This window comes from Chrysochloris asiatica, unplaced genomic scaffold (assembly GCF_000296735.1).
Source record: "Chrysochloris asiatica unplaced genomic scaffold, ChrAsi1.0 scaffold00007, whole genome shotgun sequence".
Classification (NCBI taxonomy): domain Eukaryota; kingdom Metazoa; phylum Chordata; class Mammalia; order Afrosoricida; family Chrysochloridae; genus Chrysochloris; species Chrysochloris asiatica.
This window is the reverse complement of record NW_006408525.1, coordinates 26,628,563-26,647,870: the sequence shown is the minus strand read 5'-3', so window position 1 is coordinate 26,647,870 and position 19,308 is coordinate 26,628,563. Positions and strand designations below refer to the sequence as shown.

Here is a 19,308-nt window from a genome sequence, read left to right as displayed (position 1 = left end):
TTTCCGGATTGACTGAATGGTGCAGAACTGCATTCCAGGAGGAAGAGCGGGCAACTTTGGCTTGGCTGAGGCCTCCTGATGAGAGGTTAGTGCGAGGAAAGACCTGCTTCAGTGAGTGGGGAACAACCTGTAAAAGAGATAACTCATTCCAGAGCAGGAGCTGTATGAACGAATCCAAATTCAGCAGGGAAACTTCCAACTCAACAGACAAGTTTTTTAAAGTGGATATAACACCTGCTAGGCTCCTGAAGCCTGCTAATCAGATGTTTGTATGTAAATGAATGCAAGCAACAACAAGGAAAGATGCTATGTGGTGTGCCAACGCCTATGGTGAAGGAGTATAAAAGCCCCCATGTATTAGATGTCTTTCAAACTCAGATGCACTGAGTTTGCAACTCCCTTGCAAGGTGAGCACCAGCACCATGGCGGACAATTGTTGTCCTGGAAGCGCCATGGCCATCCCAGCTGTGCCCACCGTCTCCATATGCCCAAGTGTTAGCAGCTTCCGAAATGCTATCTGTTTGCCCAGTTCCTGCCAGAGCAGAACATGGCAGTTGGTCACCTGCCAAGAGAGCCGTCAGTCATCCAGCAACACCCCAAGTAGCTGTGAAACTGCTTCTTGCCAAACTACGTGCCATCCATCAACTTCTTGTGTGGGTTTTGTCTGCCAACCCGTTTGTTCCCGCACAGCCTGCTATGAATCCAGTACTGGCCAGTCCACTTGTCTGGCTAGCACATGCCAGCCATCCTGCTTGGAATCCGCTGGTTGTCAGGTCAAGTGCTCCGAAGCCAGCCCCTGCCAACTAGGCTCCTGCCAGGAACCTGTCTGTGTGTCCAGATCATGCCAGGAAGCTTGCAGCCAATCAGTCTGCGGTGATACTAGATCCTGCCAGCCACCCTGCTCTGAGGTAACTTCCGGTCCTGAAACATCATGCCCACCAACCATCTGTATGTCCAGTTCGTGCCAAACATCTTGCTGTCAAGCAGGTTCATGTCAGCCCACTAGCTGTGAAGGCCAGCCCTGCGAATCAATGTATTGCCAACCTGTCTGCTACATTTTAAAGCCTTGCCAATCAGTTCCTTGCATGCCTGTTCCCTGCCAGCCACCAACATATGCATTCAGTTCTTGTAATCCTACTTGCTGTGTGCCCTCCTCCTGTCAGCCACTTCATTGTCAACCAGCTTCTTCCATCTCCTTCATCTGCCAGCCAATGGCTACCTGTCAGTTTCCTTGTTTTGTTAGGAACCCTTGTAAATCAGTTTCCTGTGGCACCATGCTTTCTGGCCAACCAAATTGTGGTGGATCGGCTTCCTGCAACCAAAGTGGCTGCAAATCCCCCTCTTGCCTACCAGCTTGCTGTGTGACAGGTTTAGGCAAATCATCCAGTGGTGGCTCCAATTGCTTCCGAACCACATCACCAAGTTTCTGCAAAACAAGCAACTGCCTGTCGACCTCCTGCCAACCCAGCCACGAGTCTAACTTCCAGAAGACAGCACTTCATTGATGGAGCACAATTCACAGCTCCTCTGAGCATCTGCCGCCATCTACAAGTGCACAGCACCCTGTTGGTACTTGTCTCGCATTGAGCACAAATGCTGCCTGATTTCTATTTACTCAGAGTTCAAGCCCACATTTTTTCCAGGTGCTCATAAGGAACCTCGTCCAGTTCTAAGAGATATTTTTTTTCTTAACCAACATGACCTTTCAGCTGCAATGGTCCGGGCTATAACTTGCATTTTGATGTTGTCAAGTCATTTCATTTTAGCAAAGCCGTCTTTCATTTTTCTTTCTTTTGAAGCTGCCAGACTCTAAGAAGACTCCTTTGTTGTTGACTGCTAATAAAAGCATGACTGATTTAAGTAAAATAAAAATGATTCGTCATTCATGAATTCTTCATTCCTTTCAATATACCCTTACATGTATTTCCTTCAGGTCACATCTGAACATGATGACACCGGACCCATTAAGTCAGCAGCCACCCCCCTCCTCCATCCCAATGCTGGGACCAATTGGTACCCATTGGTGTCCACAAGAGGTCATCAGAGAGTGCACACATTAGTCTGCAAGGGCCTCTGAAGCCTAGAAACATAGATGCTCAAGTTGGAAGGGACTCAAAACCAGTAGTTCACTCACTTCCAACCAACAGCTTTGTTGATGGGAGTAGCCTCAATTTCCCCATAGTAAATAGACTTATGGTAGCCAGACAGAATTGGTTCAGGGAAGCCAGAGATGGAAATAAACAAGAGGTATTGGTTCTGGAAGGAACCCTGTGGAACACTAATTGTTTGGCTGCTAACCAAAAAGTCAATTTTTCAAACCCACCAGCCACTCCTCAGGAGAAAGGTGTGACAATCTGCGTCCATAAAGATTAAAGCCTTGGAAGCCATGCAGCCTTGCTATGGGTCAGAGTTGACCTGACAGTGACACACATTGGCTCCAATAATCAATTCACCGATGGGCAATTTAAGGACAATTTAAAGCTCCTTAGCTTTTTGTTTGTTTTTGTGATTGTTTGTTTACGATGTTTTTGACATTTTAAGAAATCGTTTTTAAAACAATTAGTCCAGTGGAACTTCTGAGCTAGTTTTGTATTTCTACTGTGTGGTTATTGAATATAGATGCTTTTTCATTGCTGTGATTAATTTTCATTCTGGAAAATCTTAACAGGAAATTGACAGTGCATATTTGTAGCAAATAACATTCCTGGGGTACAGACAATTTGCACTTGACTAACCTAAAGGTTAAGGAGCTCTTGTAGTGTAGTGCTTATGAATCGGGCTGTGAACCTTAAGGTCAGTAGTTCGAAACTATCAACTGTTCCGCAGGAGAAAGAAGAAGCTTGTTGCTCCCCTAAAGATTTACAGCCTCAGAAACCCTGTACAGGGTCGCTATGAGTTGGACCCAACTCCACAGCACATAACCACCATCAACAACCTAAAGGTTGGCGGGTTGAACCCACCTAGCGGTGCTGTGAAGTAAGAGGCCTGACGATCTCCTTTCATAGAGAATGCTGTTGTTGCTGGTAAGGGCTGACCAGTCAGATCTGACTCATAGTGACACTGTAGAGGGTTTCTGAGGAGCTGCTGGTGAGTTTGAACCACCGACCTTGTGGTCAGTACACTATCCCACAGCGCCACACATTACAACCAAGAAAATCCCATGGAGCAGTTCTACTCAGTAGCACATACGGTCTTCCTGAGTGAAAACAATTTCAACAACAACAGGTTTGGGCTTGGTTTCCTTGTAGCAAGAACATTCCTGGATGGCACAAATGGTTAAGTGTTTGGTTGGTAATTGAAAAGTCAGCAGTTCAAGTCCACCCAGAAACATTTCAGAAGAAAGGCCTGGTGCTCTGCTTCTAAAAAGCAAGCCATTGACAATCGTCTGGAGCAGTTTTACTTTGACACACACAAAACTCACTCAGTGGCAACTGGTGGTACTTGTAACAATGATACATAGTTCATCCTCAAGGAAATCTGGCCTCCTCAGTAATCACGGACCTCAGAGTCTATGGAATGATCAGGTTTTGAACTGAACCTTACACTGTGATGATTCAAGTCAGTATTTTGACTGCTAGACATCAAGTTGACTTTAAAGGGACTGTGCCCCACGCCTAACTCAAGATCTCTTTTCTAACAGCTCCAGGATGTAGTCTCCCTCCTCTTTTGAAAACAGCCATATTTCTTCTAGGGAATGTCTGTCTGATGTCATAATCAAGTATTATTCTTTAGATTAGATACTTCAGCTCCCACTAAGAAAATTGTTGGAATTTAGATGACTAAGTGTCAAAAGTTTTATTTAGTGAAAGGGCCTCTGTCTTTCTATAGGGGCGATGCTGTCATTTCTCAATTAGTTTCCTAGCCCCTTTGTTGACATCTCTGCCCCGGTCTTTGCATACCTGCTGCTAAATTCATATTCCCACTACTGCCATACTAGTAGAAAAACATGGCATCAGTATAGGAGGGTGACTCATTAACAACCTGTGATGCACAGATGATAACAATCTTGCTTTCTGTAAGTGAAGAGGACTTAAAATACTGATTAATATCAAAGACCACAGCCTTCAGAATGGGTTGCACCTCAATGTAAAGAAAACAAAAATACTCACCACTGAACCAATAAATTACATCATGATAAATGTAGAAAAGATTGAAGTTATCAAAGACTTCATTTTGCTCAGATTAACCATCAACACTCATAGAAGCAGCAGCCAAAAAATCGAACGACGTATTACATTAGGCAAATCTGCCGCGTAAGACCTCTTTGGAGTATTGAAGAGCAAAGATGTCAGTTTGAGGACTAAGGTGCTCCTGACCCAAGCCATGGTATTTTCAATAACCTCATATGCATGTGAAAGTTGAGCAGTGAATAAGGAAGACTGTAGAAGGAGAATATTAAAAGTACCATGGACTGCCAAAAGAACAAACAGATCTGTGTTGGAAGAAGCACAGCCAGAGTGCTCCTTGGAGGCCAGGATGGCCAGACTTCATCTCTCATACTTTGAACATATTGTCAAGTGGGACCAGTCCCTGGAAAAATATATCATGTTTGGTAAGGTAAAGGGTCAGAGAAAAAGAGGAAGACCCCCAACAAGACGGACTGGCATGGTGGCAGCAATGATGGGCACAAATGTAGCAACGATTGTGAGGTTGGCACAGGACGGGGCAGTGTTTCATTTTCTTGTGCATATGGTTGCAATGAGTCGATACTGACTTGATGTCGCCTAGCAACAGCAACAAAGCCATACTGATGGCCTGGTTGTACCTGTGTGGACGAGAAAGTGGGGGGTGGGGTTGTGATTGAGTCCATTGGAGTTAGAAATTCTTATTCCTATATCTGTGTTTTATTCTCAAAATAGACCACAAAGGAAGGTGGTCAACATCTTGATGTTCTTCCATCAATTTCAGGCATATCGTTCCTTATTTTGAGTCTAGGAACCTTCAGATGCTCTGAGGGTCTGCAGGAAAGACCATCCAGTTGTCTAATTGTCCTTCTAATGCAGGACAGTTCTAGCTCATTGTTCCAGACTGAATTTGGGAGTCAAGTAGTAATTTCTATTGGTTAATGAGTCAGAACCAACTCAATGGCACTTAAGAACAACAACAAACAACATTGTGAGATGCTGAAACTGGAAATTAGAGGTGTCTTGGCGGCTGTCTCTGAATTCAGTATATATTTCTCTGCTCTTTTTAATAAATATTATGAAAATTCTTTTCAATTGCTCTGCTGAAATCTAGATACATTTTCTACTGATTTTCAGTCATCAACTTATCTAGCAAAGATAAAAAGTCAAATTAATCTGATATGTATAAGGACAAATGCAAATTGAAAATGAGCGATTTTAATTCTTCCTGTTGGAGCCCTTCTGCTTTTTTCTTTCAGAATTCCCAAATCTAAAGTATTAACTCAAGGATCTGACAGTCACTTCTTTAAAATAAAACTTTTGATAATTGTTTCCTACCTCCCTGTTTCCTGGTAAAAGATTAGTGTAACTTCAGGTATATTGTCATAAAGATACTAGAAAACTAAAAATTTAATCTTGAAGACATATATGCAATGGATTGGATCCACTCAGCTGTATAAAGGTTAAGAAATCCTGGTGGCACAATGGCTCAGCATTTGACTACTAATCGAAACGTCTACGATTTAAACTCATCAGTTGTTCCATAAAAGGAAAGACCCGGTGATCTGCTTGTAAAGAATGCAGCCTAGGAAAACCTACGAGGCGGTTCTACTCTGTCATATAGAGTAACTATGATGGGAATCTATTCAACTGCACGCAACAACATATAGACGAAGAGCCTTTCTGATTTTTCAGTTTCTTTAGCAAATTAAATTGCCTGTGATCATGATACATAACATTCTGGTTTAACGCTTTTTCAATAATATGACTTTCCTTTCTCTATTATTGTGAAGAAATTTTCAAGGTTGGTAGTGGATTTTGTTTTTATTGATATTTACTAAACACATGACTTGGTCTAAGTGGTTCCATGTTCTATCTTTTCTAGGGGTTAACAAAGGATCCCTTGGATAAGGTATCCTAGAATCTTTTCCTAAGTTGAGGTCAAGCTTATAGGTGCATGGTTTGTGCTGTTGTTGTTGTTGTTGTTAGGTGCCATCGAGTCAGTACCAACTCATAGTGACTTTATGAACAGCATATTGAAACACTGCCTGATCCTGGGCCAACCTCATTATTGTTGCCACACTTGAGCCCATTAATACTGCCACTTTGCCAATCCATCTCGCTGTGGGTCTTCCTCTTTTTCTCTGACCCACAACCTTACCAAACATGAGATCCTTCTTCAGAGACTGGTCCCTCCTGACAATATGACCAAAGTATGAGAGACGAAGTTTGGCCATCCTGTCCTCCAAAGAGCACTCTCGTTACACTTCTTCCAATACAGATCTATTTGTTCTTTTGGAAGCCCATGGCACTTTCAACATTCTCCTCCAACACTATAAGTCAAAAGCACCAATTCTACAGTCTTCCTTATTCATGGTTCAGCTTTAGCATACATATGAGGTTATTGAAAATACCATGGCTTGGGTCAGGTTCACCTTAGTCCTCAAGCTGACATCTTTGCTCTTCAACACTTTAAAAAGTTCCTGTGCAGCAGATTTGCCTAATGCAATACATCATTTGATTTGACTGCTGCTTCCATGAGTGTTGATAGTTAATCCAAGAAGAATGAAGTCCTTGACAACATCAATCTTTTCTCCCTTGATAAGATTTGTGTTTTCTTTACATTGAGATGCAATTCATACCAAAGGCTGTGGTCTTTGATCTTCATCAGTAAATATTTTAAGTCCTCTTCACTTTCAGCAAGCAAGCTTGTATCATCTGCATATCACAGGTTGTTAATGAGTCTTCCTCCAATCTTGATGCCGCATTTTTGTATGGTTTGTAGAACTGTGGAAATTGAAGTGATACTCACCTGACTTCAGCATTTCTTGTTCTCTAAGAGTCCTCAAAATTCAATGTGTGGTTTTCTTCCAGTTTTTAAATGCTCTGGGCCATAATAGCATAAAACCATCCAGTCTCTGTTAGGTTCTTAGATGTCATTGGGCCAGTGCCCTATGAACAATAGAAGAAAACACTGCCACCCTCACTGCTGTTGTCAGAGACTCTGCTGTTGTTGTTACGTGCTGTTGTGGTTAGTAGTCCAGTGCTTATCCTACGGCATCACACCAGGACTCCTGTCAGGGACTCTTGTTGTTAAGTCCTGTTGAGTTGTTTCCAATTCATAGAGACCCTGTATAGGGTTTCCCAGGAGTGACAGGTGGGTTTGAACCACCAACCTCATGGTTAGCAGTCCAGTGCTTATCCTAGCCACACCAGAGACTCTTGTTGTTATTGTTAAGTGCTGTCGAGTCAATTCCGACTCATAGCAACCCTGTATAGGGTTTCTTAGGCTTTAAATCTTCACAAGAGCAGATAGCTTCAACTTTCTCCCTCAGAGCATCTATCTGGCATCTAGGTGGTGTAAGATCTTTGGGCTTTGTGCTATCTTTATAAATGTTTGGTCATCTTTCCAATTCTATTATTATTATCTATTGTTTGATAAGACAGACACTAGATAAAATATTTCTAGCATAACTTTCATTTTATTTGTGCTATATCCTAGAGGGAGAGGGAGCTTAGGTTTTATCTCATTGCCTGGATTTTCCTTGTTAGATATGGACAAGCTGACAGCTCATTGATTAGAAGTTGGGCAAGAAGTGGATGGAAACATATTATGTAAAAAAAAAAAATTTTTTTAAAGCAGCACCACATTGAAGAACTTATTTCATATAAAATCTCTCCGGATAGTCATATATCTTTTTATCTTTCTCTTCTATTGCAACTTCCCTTTTTTGGTTCAGAAGGAAAAATTACTCTTTCTTCTTCTTTTATTTTAAAAAGTAAGTCAGGCTTGAATGAGAAAACAATGTATGAACAAAAACTGGAAAGCTCTGTCTACCTCTACCCACCACCCCCTGCATACCCCAACCCATTTCCCTACAGCTAACAATTGGTTAACGGTTCATCATATCCTAATCTTGGATGTCTCTTTCTCTTTACAGATGTTTTATTATTTCCTGTTTAAAATATGGAAGAAAACAAAAGAAGCCTTGATATCTATATCTCAAGCACTAGCATAACATTATCAACACAAAGTGTTAGATTTTCAACTTGTTTAAGGACGTCCTTACTCACCTTACAATAGTTCTATTTTAAAACATACTTTTCTATTAACCACAGCATGGAAAGGGGATGAAAATCATATGCATATCTTCATTTCTAATTGTACACGCATTAGCTAAATCCAAAACATCAGTGTTGTTATTGTTAGGTGCCATTGAGTTGGCACAACTCATATTGACCCTATGCACAACAGAATGAAACACTGCCTGATCCTGGGACAACCTCACAATCGTTGTTATGTTTAAGTCCATTGCTGCTGCCACTGTGCCAACCCATCTCGTTGGGGTCTTTCTCTTTTTCTTGGACCCTCTACTTCACCAAACATGATATCCTTCTCCAGTGACTGATCCCTCCTGACAACATGTTCAAAGTGTGAAATATGAAGTCTGGCCATCCTGGCTTCCAAGGTGCACTTTGGCTGTAGTTCTTCCAACACAGATCTGTTGGTTCTTTTGGCAGCCCATGGCACTTTCAATATTCTCCTCCAACACCATAACTCAAAAGCATGAATTTTTCTGCAGTCTTCCTTATTTACTGTCCAACTTTCACATGCATATGAGGTTATTGAAAATACCATGGCTTGGGTCAGGTGCACTTTAGTCCTCAAACTGACATCTTTACTCTTCAACAATTAAAAGAGATCTTGTGCAGCAGATTTGTTTTGTCAAAAACCATCAGTAGAAATCCTAATAATATAGTATTTGATGAGTGGAATAAATACAAGAAGCCTGTTTTAAATATATTTTAAATCATCAGAAGAATAATTCAATTCACTGAAATGAACTATATCAAAGAGGAGGAAGAAAGATGAGTTGGTAAAAGTGGACCATCCAGTAGACCTTGATTTTTATCATGGGATTCTTAGATGAGGAATGCTTCTGTTTAGAAGGAGGCTTTCAGGTCAGTGATAGGCTACAATCACCGTGAGTAATGGGGTGGTAAAGACATGTCACAAGCATGTCTGTTTTCTTTATCTGGTTTACACCATCTATGCAATTTAAGGTTTTTTTGATGAATGATTTGAGCAAGGAGCAAGATTCTGGCACTTGTCCATTTGTTGGTGTTGTAAATCATGGGTTATTAAGGAGAAGGCCTGAGATTAACTTCTGTGATTGATCAGAGACATGAGTCAGTAAAATTTGAATCATTAATTTATGTCCTGTGTTGCAGACACCCTCAGAGAGCTCTCCTTATCCAATTAAGAATATCAATGTGATCTCTGCTCATTGGATATGGTGAAAGATTAGAAGTGTTTTTTAAGCATGCAAAACATTTTCCAAAGGAAAGCATTTCAATGATCTAGGGATCATATAAATCATTATTAAAAGATGAACTAGAAAGGCCTCATGGTAACTAGAAGAAAATTCAAAATTGTCATAAAAGGTAGGGAATAGGGAGCAAGAATAATGAAACGATTGGAGAAAAACTATGCAAAAATATTGAGCAATTCCAGTTACTAGGATCTGAACAAAGATAGATGAAAAGATTGAGCTCAACTCTAATTGGGAAGGTACAGCTTGTCATCATCTGTAAAAGAATCTCGAACAGTCTGAGCTAGGGAAACAGGAAGAGATAGAAATGTCTCAGACATTTAGTCTCAGACATATAGTGAACAACTCACTAATAAATTCACAACAGAATTCTTGATCTTCTACATTTCTCTATTTTTTGAATACTCTATTCTTCTGGAATAATGTCTCCTTTGTGTATTTAAGTGGGAATCATGTAATTTTTTTCTAATTTTTAATCTACTTTTCTATATATTTTTACATATGTTGCATAGGAGCCTGGTGAAGATTTCCATTTCTTTCATGACTCAAATGACTTTAAAATGAATTTTTCTGTTGTCATTTCTAAAGGTTCTTCTTAAATTATACTTAATCCATCTGAGATTCTGAGGTTGTAGCCAAATATTCATTCTCATTTTAAGCACACACACACAAGAAAAAAATGCCATTGTGTACTTTGTGAACCATGTGCTATGGGAGAGATTTCAAGGAGAAAGTTTCCAATGGCAAAAGTCTTGAGCTTTCTCCACTTTTGATAGAGAAAACAAAGACCAAGACCAGTTTTCTCAAAATAACCCCTGGTCTTTCCATAATAAGATTATATGTCACTGTTGTTGCTGTTAAGTGCCATTGACTCTTAGGAAATCCTGTATAGGATTTCCAAGGAGTTACTTGTGGTTTTGAAATACCAACATTGTGGTTAGCAGTCCAGTGCTTATCCTACAGTGCCACACTAGGAATATTTTACTGTTGTTGTTAAGTGCTGTCGAGTTGATTCCGACCCATAGCAACCCTTATATTTTACTAGAGAACCTAATACAGAGGTGTCCTGTATACTCAACTGATAAGTAGAAGAAATTAACTACAGTACAATCCACAGTATACTTATTGAAGGAAATGATTGTAACTCAATACTATGGCATGATTACCAGTATACCTCACTGGAGATGGAGGATGATGGATGTGTCATTCATAACAAGCTGTTGGCACTAGAATATCACCTGATGAACAAAGAAACAAAAATAAGACAATATTGTCATAACAATCCTAAGTATTGAGGTTCTTTTAAAAAAATTTAAGACTTTGAAAAAGAAGAGAAAGAAAAAAGAAACTTAACTTACCCACCAATACAATTAGAAATATCATAAATAGCCAACAGATCTATCATTGAGATGAACTAAACTGAAGACACATTTTGTCATGGATGTTCACAATGCAATGGCTTGAGTGAGTAGGTATCAAAATTGGGAAATACGCAGTGAAATACCACCCAAGACTGGGGATTTACATCATAAAGGACCAAAAGTAAATTATGTAAAATCAGCTTTAAGAGACTATATGCCAAGTTGCTCTTGTAGCTTAGCGGTTACGAATCGGGCTGCAAACCTTAAGGTCAGCGGTTTGAAACTACCAGCCGCTCCGCGGGAGAAAGATGAAGCTTTCTACTCGCATAAAGATTTACACCCTAGGAAACCCTGTACAGGGTCGCTATGGGTCGAAACCGACTCGATGGCACTTAACAACAACAACAATGCCAAGTTTGAGGAATTGACTCAGATTAAAGCTATAAAAAATATGAAACTTAACTGGGGGTGGAAGTGTACTGATGAACCATCAAACTCCAAGTTAAGAGAAGTGCTAAGGCAAATATTGGCAGTATGCTGTCAGCCACTGCCCAGGGGAGGAGTTAATTGTGGGGCTAAGAGTTTTCCAGTTCCACTGATGAGAACTATTGTAAAGCAAATGCATCAAATGCCACTCAACATTTAGGTCCTTTTATGTCTTTGTCTTGTCCCTTTCTCTCAAAACAATCTTCTGCATGGAAAATATGAGGTGGTTGAGACAATTTATGTTCTCCTTAAAGTTAATTCACCTATAAGTTAATAACTAAGCTTTCATGTTTTATTGGTTTGGATAACGTGACTCTTCCCCCAAAGGTGGCTTCACCCTTGATATGTAAACAAAATTTGGTCTGCAAGACTGAAGGCCCAAGCCCTAATGAATTTATCAAGGTTGTGAACGCTTTTTGGAAAACAACCATAATTTTCCTTGTCTAAATGAATGCCAGTGACCAAGAGTATGCATGTTTCCTTTGAGGCATTATACATTTGAATGTTTTATGTGTTTGAATGCACATGGACTTCAGAGAATGGTAACATGTTGGCAATCAATCAATGAAATAAAGATGGAGCAGGACAGGGAGTGATTAGGAAATTCAAACAACCTTAGGGATGGAAAGAAACTTGAAACACTTCTTGCCAAGTGCTTGGTTGTCAGATCCAATGATTTGAAATCCGTCATAAAATGCAAGGTGCTGTGTGTAGAGATAGTGGGTGTTTAAAAGGTAAAATTCCCATGCAGTGGTTATAGCAGATCAATTCCAAGAACTGTGTCCATCCATTCCTTAATAATGTTCTCAAAATTGTCTCAAAGTTTGGGAGTATCTGAAATACGTCCTGGGAGTCTGTTTTCTGGCTCTTTACTTATTCCTTTTTTGTTTTTCACACTGTACAAACTAAATGAAAGAGACCATACTAGAATGCCATTTCCATGACATCAAAGAACAAAGAATTCTTCTAGTAAGCTCCTAGCTTAAATGTACTAGTGTAATGTCAGAGACACAATGATGGCTTTAAAAATAGCCTGCTGCCCATAAAGTGAATTTAGTCACTGATGTTTTAGAAATACAAATGAAATACTTGAAAACACAATATCTGTGAAAGGAGAAGAATAAATTGCACTGTCAAAAATTTCCTTTCACTGCTAGACAGGCAACTCAAATCACATATCTTCCCAGGGTTCTCTCCAGGGTTTATTTGTGGCACTTTATTCTTCTGTAAGATGGAGCCAATTCTCTTGGTCCTGCCAACTTAGGGGTCTTTGTCAGGTTCAAGATAATATTTATGAAGTAAAATATGAATGTAAACTTCATAAGTTAAATGTTGTAAAAAGAGCAAAATCACAATATAGGCTAGGAGAGAGCAAAGACTTTATTGGAAAGGAATTAGGGAAACTTCCTTGGAGCAGGGAAGTCAATACAAATTAATCAAGAGAAGGAGAAACCAAGACAATAAGATAGTGAGTACATTAAGAAAAAAACATGATTATAAAGACACACTAAACATGATAAGAATTTATTATTTAGGTCACTTAATGAGAGAGCATGAAGGTCACATGTACAAAAACAAGCAATGACTTTAGGTCCAGGACAACCTAAGGACACCTGCAACTGACACAAAGGTCAACAGAGATAAGGAAGAAAATTAAAGTGACTTCAACTGCACTTTATCAACACAAGACACAAAGTGTTTTAATCAAGAAGATGAGCAATAGAAGGATGGTTGTAAGAGAATGCATACGTTTCAAAACACGATGAAAAAGACTCAGAAAAAATGGTAAGGATTTATATAATTCAGGTCACTTAATGAGAGAGTGATGGTGATTTGTCCAAGACTAAGCAATGACTTTCAGCCAAGGACACCAAAAGAAGACCTACAACTTTCATCTGCACTCTACCAACACAATGCACAAAGCGCTTTAATCAAGAAGATGAGTAATAGAAAGTTGGTTATAATATGCTGAATGCAAGTGATGTGTGGTATTTGAGCTTAGGGCAGTAACTGGGGAACTGACATGTTGTTTGTGAGAAACATGGTCGGTGACGGTGATTCTATGGTGGGAGGCTCAGCAGCAGGAAGGTTGGCAGCAGCTGGATCCACCACAAGCTGGGCGGCAGCTGATGTTCCCGAAGCTCTCAGGCAGGCAACCAGGCAGGCTGACGCATGTTGGGAGATAGCAGGTTCTGTGGCAGTACACGGGGCCAGAGCAAGCTGGCTGGCAGCAGCCCACAGGGCGGCAGCAAGGCTGGCAACAGCTGGACTCACAGCAGGTGGGCTGGCAGCAGGGTGTGCTGCAACAGGAAGGACGGCAACAGCTGGTCCCACAAGCTGGTTGGTAGCAGGTGGTGCAGCAGGTGGTTTGACAGCAAGTAGGGCGGCAGCAAGGCTGGCAGCAGGTGGGTTGGCAGCAAGGGGAGCAGCAGGATTGGGCCATGGTGTCAGGTGTGGAGGGTGGGCTTCTGTTCAGAAGTGAGTTTCCCAGATTCTGAGAATTCCTTCTGTCCTGGGGCTTTTATACACTGAACCCCCAGAGTTGGGACCAATGAGCAGAACTTTCCTTGTTGCTCATGTTGTTTTCTACTGTCACTGGGGGAATTGCCAAGGAGGAAGTTGTTCTTCAGTGTCATCCTTTTTTTTAATAATTGCTTAATATTTCTTAATTGAGAAGTATTTATGGAAACTTCTTTCCAGACAAAAGGCAGGTGATTACATACAGCATCATTCCTGCTTCAACCATCATATGGTCATGTGATAGTTCCAGTTGTGTTGGGACAATCAGAGCTGTTGTTCTCCCTTAGTTTCTTTGGCTGTACTTAGATTAGGAAGTGCACTTGGAGAGGCACATGATGCTGATTCATTTACGATAAATTAAAACCCTGCTGGATCCAAACCACTCACCCCAAAAGCCTGATATTAAGGCTACAATAAAAAGATATCCATGGCAACCACTGTACCTGCATATCCCAGTTCTATCAAAGAGGCTTGTGTAGAGGATGTTTGGCACAATCTCTTCTGTCAGGCAAAATAGAAGCAAATCAGATGGATAGAAGGAGAAGCAATACACTGGGATTCAGAAGAACATCAATCACTTTATGTCTCCAGGTGAGCAATCGTCCTGGTTTTCCCAGAGCTGAGGAGTGGCCCAGGATGTGAGACTTGCAGTGCTACTGAAATAATTCTTGAGGAGTTCTCAGCAAACCGGGACAAGTTAGTGATTCTGGTCCTGTGACTGACATATGTTACCTAGTATAATGCTTTCAAGGTTTACCTATGATGTAGCATGAATCAGCCCTTCAGTTCATTTTATGGTTGAGTAAAATTTCATTATACTTATATGTATATAGCACATTTTGCTTATCCATTTATATGTTGATGGACATTTAGATTTCTTCTACTCTTAGGTTATTGTGAATAATACTGCAGTGAACACTAATTTACAATGAACTGTTTGCATCCCTACTTTCAATTCTTTTGGGTATGCATCTAGCTGTGTATTTGTCCGTTGAGTTGGTAATTCTATGTTTAACTGTTTGAGGTATTGTGAATGTGACTGCATCATTTTACAATCTAACAGACAAAGGATGAGGGATCTAATTTCTTCAAATCCTCATCAATACCTGTTGCTTTTCATTTTTGTTTTAACTCATGGCCATCCTAGTTGACTTAAAGTGGCATCTCACTGTGGTTTTGATTTGCATCTCCCAAATGACTAATGACATTGAGCATCTTTGCATGGTCATTTGCATATCTTATTTTGAGAAATATCTTCATAATGCTTTTATTCATATTTTAATTGCATTTTTGTTGTTAAGTAACAACAGTTGTATATATAGTCTGGCTATCACATCCTTTTCAGATATATGGTTCTTCCAAATTTTCTACCAATCTGTAGTTAACTCTTTGTTGATTAAGTCCATAAATACACAAAAGTTTTAAGGCCTAATTTATTTATTTTATTGTTAGTTGTTAATGCTGCTGATGTCATATCTCAGAATTTTTTGTTGGTTTTCATTAAAATTAATTCTCTAAATTGAGAAATAGTTATTCGGCCTTATTGGCTTGATAATGCAAATCTCCAGCACACCTCTGTTAGTTTTTCATACCGTGGTGCCTTGTGATTTACTGTGATTCTGGAAGCTATGCCACCGGTATTTTAAGTACCAGCAGGGTCACCCACAATGGACAGGTTTCAGATGAGCTTCCAGACGAAGACAGACTAGGAAGAAGGAGAGATGAACTACTTCCAAATACTTAGTCACTGAAAACCTTATGAACAGCAGAAAAACACTATCAGATATAGTGCCAGAAAATGATCCCCTCAGGTTGGAAGTCACTCAAAATGTGACTGGGAAAGAGCTGCTTCCTCAAAGTAGAGTTGGCCATGATGACACGAATAGAGTAAGCCCATGGGAGTAAAGCCCTCAGGATCTTCATTTACTGATGGGCACAGCTCAAAAAAGAGAAACAGCTATAAACATCCATTAATAATAGGAACATGGAATGTATGAAGTATGAATCTAGAAGAATTGGAAATTGTCAAAAAGGAAATGGAATACATAAACATTGATATCTTAAGCATTAGTAAGCTGAAATGGACTGATATTGGCCATTTTGAATCTGACAACCTCATGGTTTACTGTGCCAGGAATGACAAATTGAAGAGGAATGCTGTTCCATTCATCATCAAAAAGAACATATCAGGATCAGTCATGAGATACAATGCTATCTGTGATAGGATAATATCCATTCGCCTACAGAGAAGACCAGTTAATACCACTATTATCAAAATTTATGCACCAACCACTAAACCAAGTGAGGATGACATAGAAGAATTCTACCAACTTCCTGAATCTGAACTTGTTCAAACATGCAATCAAGATGTATTGATCATTATCGGTGATTGGAAAGTGAATCTTGGAAACGAAGAGGAAGGATCAGTAGTTGTGAAATATTGCCTTGGTGATAGAAATGATGCTGGAGATCCCATGATAGAATTCTGCAAAACCAATGCAATTCAATTCAAATACCTTTTTTAGAAAGCATAAAATATGGTTGTACACATGGACCTAACCAGATGAAATACACAGAAATCAAATTGACTACTTATGTGGAAAGAGATGGTTGAAAAGTTCCATATCATCAGTCAAAACAAGGCCAGGGGCTCATTGTGGAACAGACCATCAACTGAACATATGCAAATTCAGGCTGAAGCTGAAGAAAATGAAAACAAGTCCATGGGAGTCACAATAGGACCTTGAATATATCCCACCTGAATTTCGAGATCATCTGAAGAATAGATTTGATACATTAAACACTAAAGACCGAAGACCAGAAGGGTTGTGGGATGACATTAAGAACCTCATATAGGAAGAAAGCAAAAACTCATTAAGAAGAAAAGAAACAAGGAAAAGATCAAAATAGATGTCAGAAGAGACGCTGAAACTTGCTCTCCAGCATAGAGATACTAAAGTAAATGGAAGAACTGAGGAGGTATAAGAGCTGAACATAAAATTTCAAAGGTCAGATCAAGAAGACAAAGTCAAATATTACAATGAAATGTGCAAAGATCTCAAGCCAGAAAACCAAAAGGGAAGAACACACTCAGCATTTCTCAAGCTGAAGAAAATGAAGAAAAATTGCAAGTCTCGAGTTTCATTATTGAAAGATTCTATGTGCAAATTAATTAATGATGTGGAAAGCATTAAAAAAAAAAAAAAATGGAAAGAATACACAAAATCACTGTACCAAAAGTTAATAGTTGATGTTCAACCATTTCAAGAGATAGCGTATGATCAAGAGCCAATGATAAGGAAGGAAGAAGTCCAAAGTGCATTTAAGGAAATGGCAAAAAAAAAAAAGCATCTGGAATTGGTGGAATAAAAATTGAAATCTTTCAAGAAACTGAGGTGGCACTGGAAGCACTCCCTCATCTATATCAAGAAATTTGGAAGACAACCATCTGGTTGACTAATTGAAAGAGATTCATATTTGTGCCCATTCTAAAAAGAGGTGACTCAACGGAATGAGGAAACCATTCGACAATATCTTTGATATTCCATGTGAATAAAGTTTTACTAAAGGTAATATAGAAACAGCTGCAACCATTCATTGACAGAGAACTTCCAAAGGTTCAAGCCAGATTCAGAAGTGGCCATGGAACAAGGGGTATCATTGCTGATGTCCGATGGATCTTGGCTGAAAACAGAGAATACCAGAAAGATGTTTACCTGTGATTTATTGACTATGCAAAGGCTTTCAATTGTGTGGATTATGACAAGCCATGGACAACATTGCAAAATATGAGTATTCCTGAACACTTAATTGTGCTCATGAGAAATCTGTATCTGGACCAAGAGGTAGTTGTTCTAAAAGAAAGTGAGAACACTGAATGGTTTAAAAATAAGAAAGGTGTGCAACAGGGTTGAAGTCTTTCACAATACTTACTTAACATGTATGCTGAACAAATAAGCTGAGAAGCTGGGTTGTATGAAGAAAAACGTGGCATCAGAATTGGAGGAAGACTCATTAACAACCTGCGATAGGCAGATGATACAACCTTGCTTGCTGAAAGTGAAGAGGACTTAACTTTCTTACTGATGAAGATCAAAGAGCATAGCCTCCTGTATAGATTGCATCTCAATGTAAAGAAAACAAAAATCCTCATCACTGGACAAATAAACAACTGTCTTATCAAGGGAGAAAAGATTGCAGTTATCAAAGACTTCAGTCTTGGATCAACCATCAACACTCATGGAAGCCGGAGTCAAGAAATCAAATGATGTAATGCACTAGGCAAAACTACAGCACAAGACTTTTTTTAAGTGTTGAAGAGCAAAGATGTCAGCTTGAGGACTGAGGTATGCCTGACCCAAGCCATGGTATTTTCAATAATCTCATATGCATGCAAAAGCTGGACAGTAAATAAGGAAGGTTGTAGAAGAATTGGTGCTTTTGAGTTATGGTGTTGGAGGATAATACTGAAAGTGCCATGGGCTGCCAAAAGAACCAACAGATCTGTGTTGGAAGAAGTGCAACCAGAGTGCTCCTTGGAGGCCAAGATGACCAAACTTCAACTCTCATACTTAGGACATATTGTCAGGAGGGACCAGACACTGGAGAAGGCTACCATGTTTGGTAAGGTGGAGGGTCAGAGAAAAAGAGGAAGACCCCCAAAGAGATGGTTTGGCAAAGTTGCAGCATCAATGGTCTCAAGCGTGGCAATAATTGTGAGGTTTACCCAGGATTGGACTGTGTTTTGTTCTGTTGTGTATAGGGTGGCTATGAGTCAGTGCAGACTGGATGGCATCTAAAAGCAATAACAATGCAAATCTACCATCAGTATGGATTGCACTTCAATGTAAAGAAAAAGATAATCCTCACACTGGACCAATAAATAGCATCATGATAAATGGAGGAAATATTTAAAGTTGTCAACACATGATTTTGCTTGGATCCCAAATTAAGGCCCAGAGAAGTGGCAGTCAAGAAATCAAATGACATATTGCATTAGGCAAATCTGACACACAAGATTTCTTTAAACTCTTTAAAGTAAAGAAATCAGTTTGAGGAATAAGGTGAGCTTGACACAGCCCATGGTATTCTCAATTGCTTCATAGTCATTGAAAGTTGAACAGTGAATAAGAAACACCACAGAAGAATGGATGCATTTGAATTGTGGTACTAATGAATAATACTGAAGATATGATGGACTGCCAGAAGAATAAAGATATCTGTCTTGGATGAAATATAGCCAGAATGCTCCTTAGAAGTGATAGTGACAGTATTTTCTCTCTGTTCTTAGGACATTGTAATGGCTATGGATCTGTGCCAACTTGACTAGTCCAGGATTTCCAGAGCTTTGGAAGTTGGCATGTGCTTATTCCCATGTTTATAAAACCTAATATAGGTATAATTAACACCATGACGAATGTCTATGAATAGTTAATCAATTGAAGGGGTTTTTCCTGTGGGGAGTGGCTTGCTCCCAATATAATG

General features: G+C 39.6%; 2 protein-coding genes across 2 annotated transcripts in view; one reads left to right on the top strand and one right to left on the bottom strand.

Moving 5' to 3' along the window:
- Positions 1-422: 422 nt before the first annotated feature.
- Positions 423-1,505, top strand: LOC102835621 (keratin-associated protein 29-1-like). The gene has a single exon (XM_006833680.1). The coding sequence runs from the start codon at positions 423-425 to the stop codon at positions 1,503-1,505; it is 1,083 nt and encodes a 360-aa protein (XP_006833743.1).
- An 11,873-nt stretch (positions 1,506-13,378) lies between these two features.
- The window catches only part of LOC102835250 (keratin-associated protein 9-1-like), a 46,539-nt gene continuing 40,609 nt past the window's right edge, over positions 13,379-19,308 (bottom strand). Inside the window, exon 3 of the mRNA XM_006833679.1 lies at positions 13,379-13,699. Coding sequence (XP_006833742.1) covers positions 13,379-13,699 — 321 coding nt within the window. The remainder of the gene's footprint in view (positions 13,700-19,308) is intronic.

Excerpts from the sequence above, each read along its gene's own strand:
- LOC102835621 (XM_006833680.1), top strand. The coding sequence starts at position 423 with ATGGCGGACAATTGTTGTCCTGGAAGCGCCATGGCCATCCCAGCTGTG.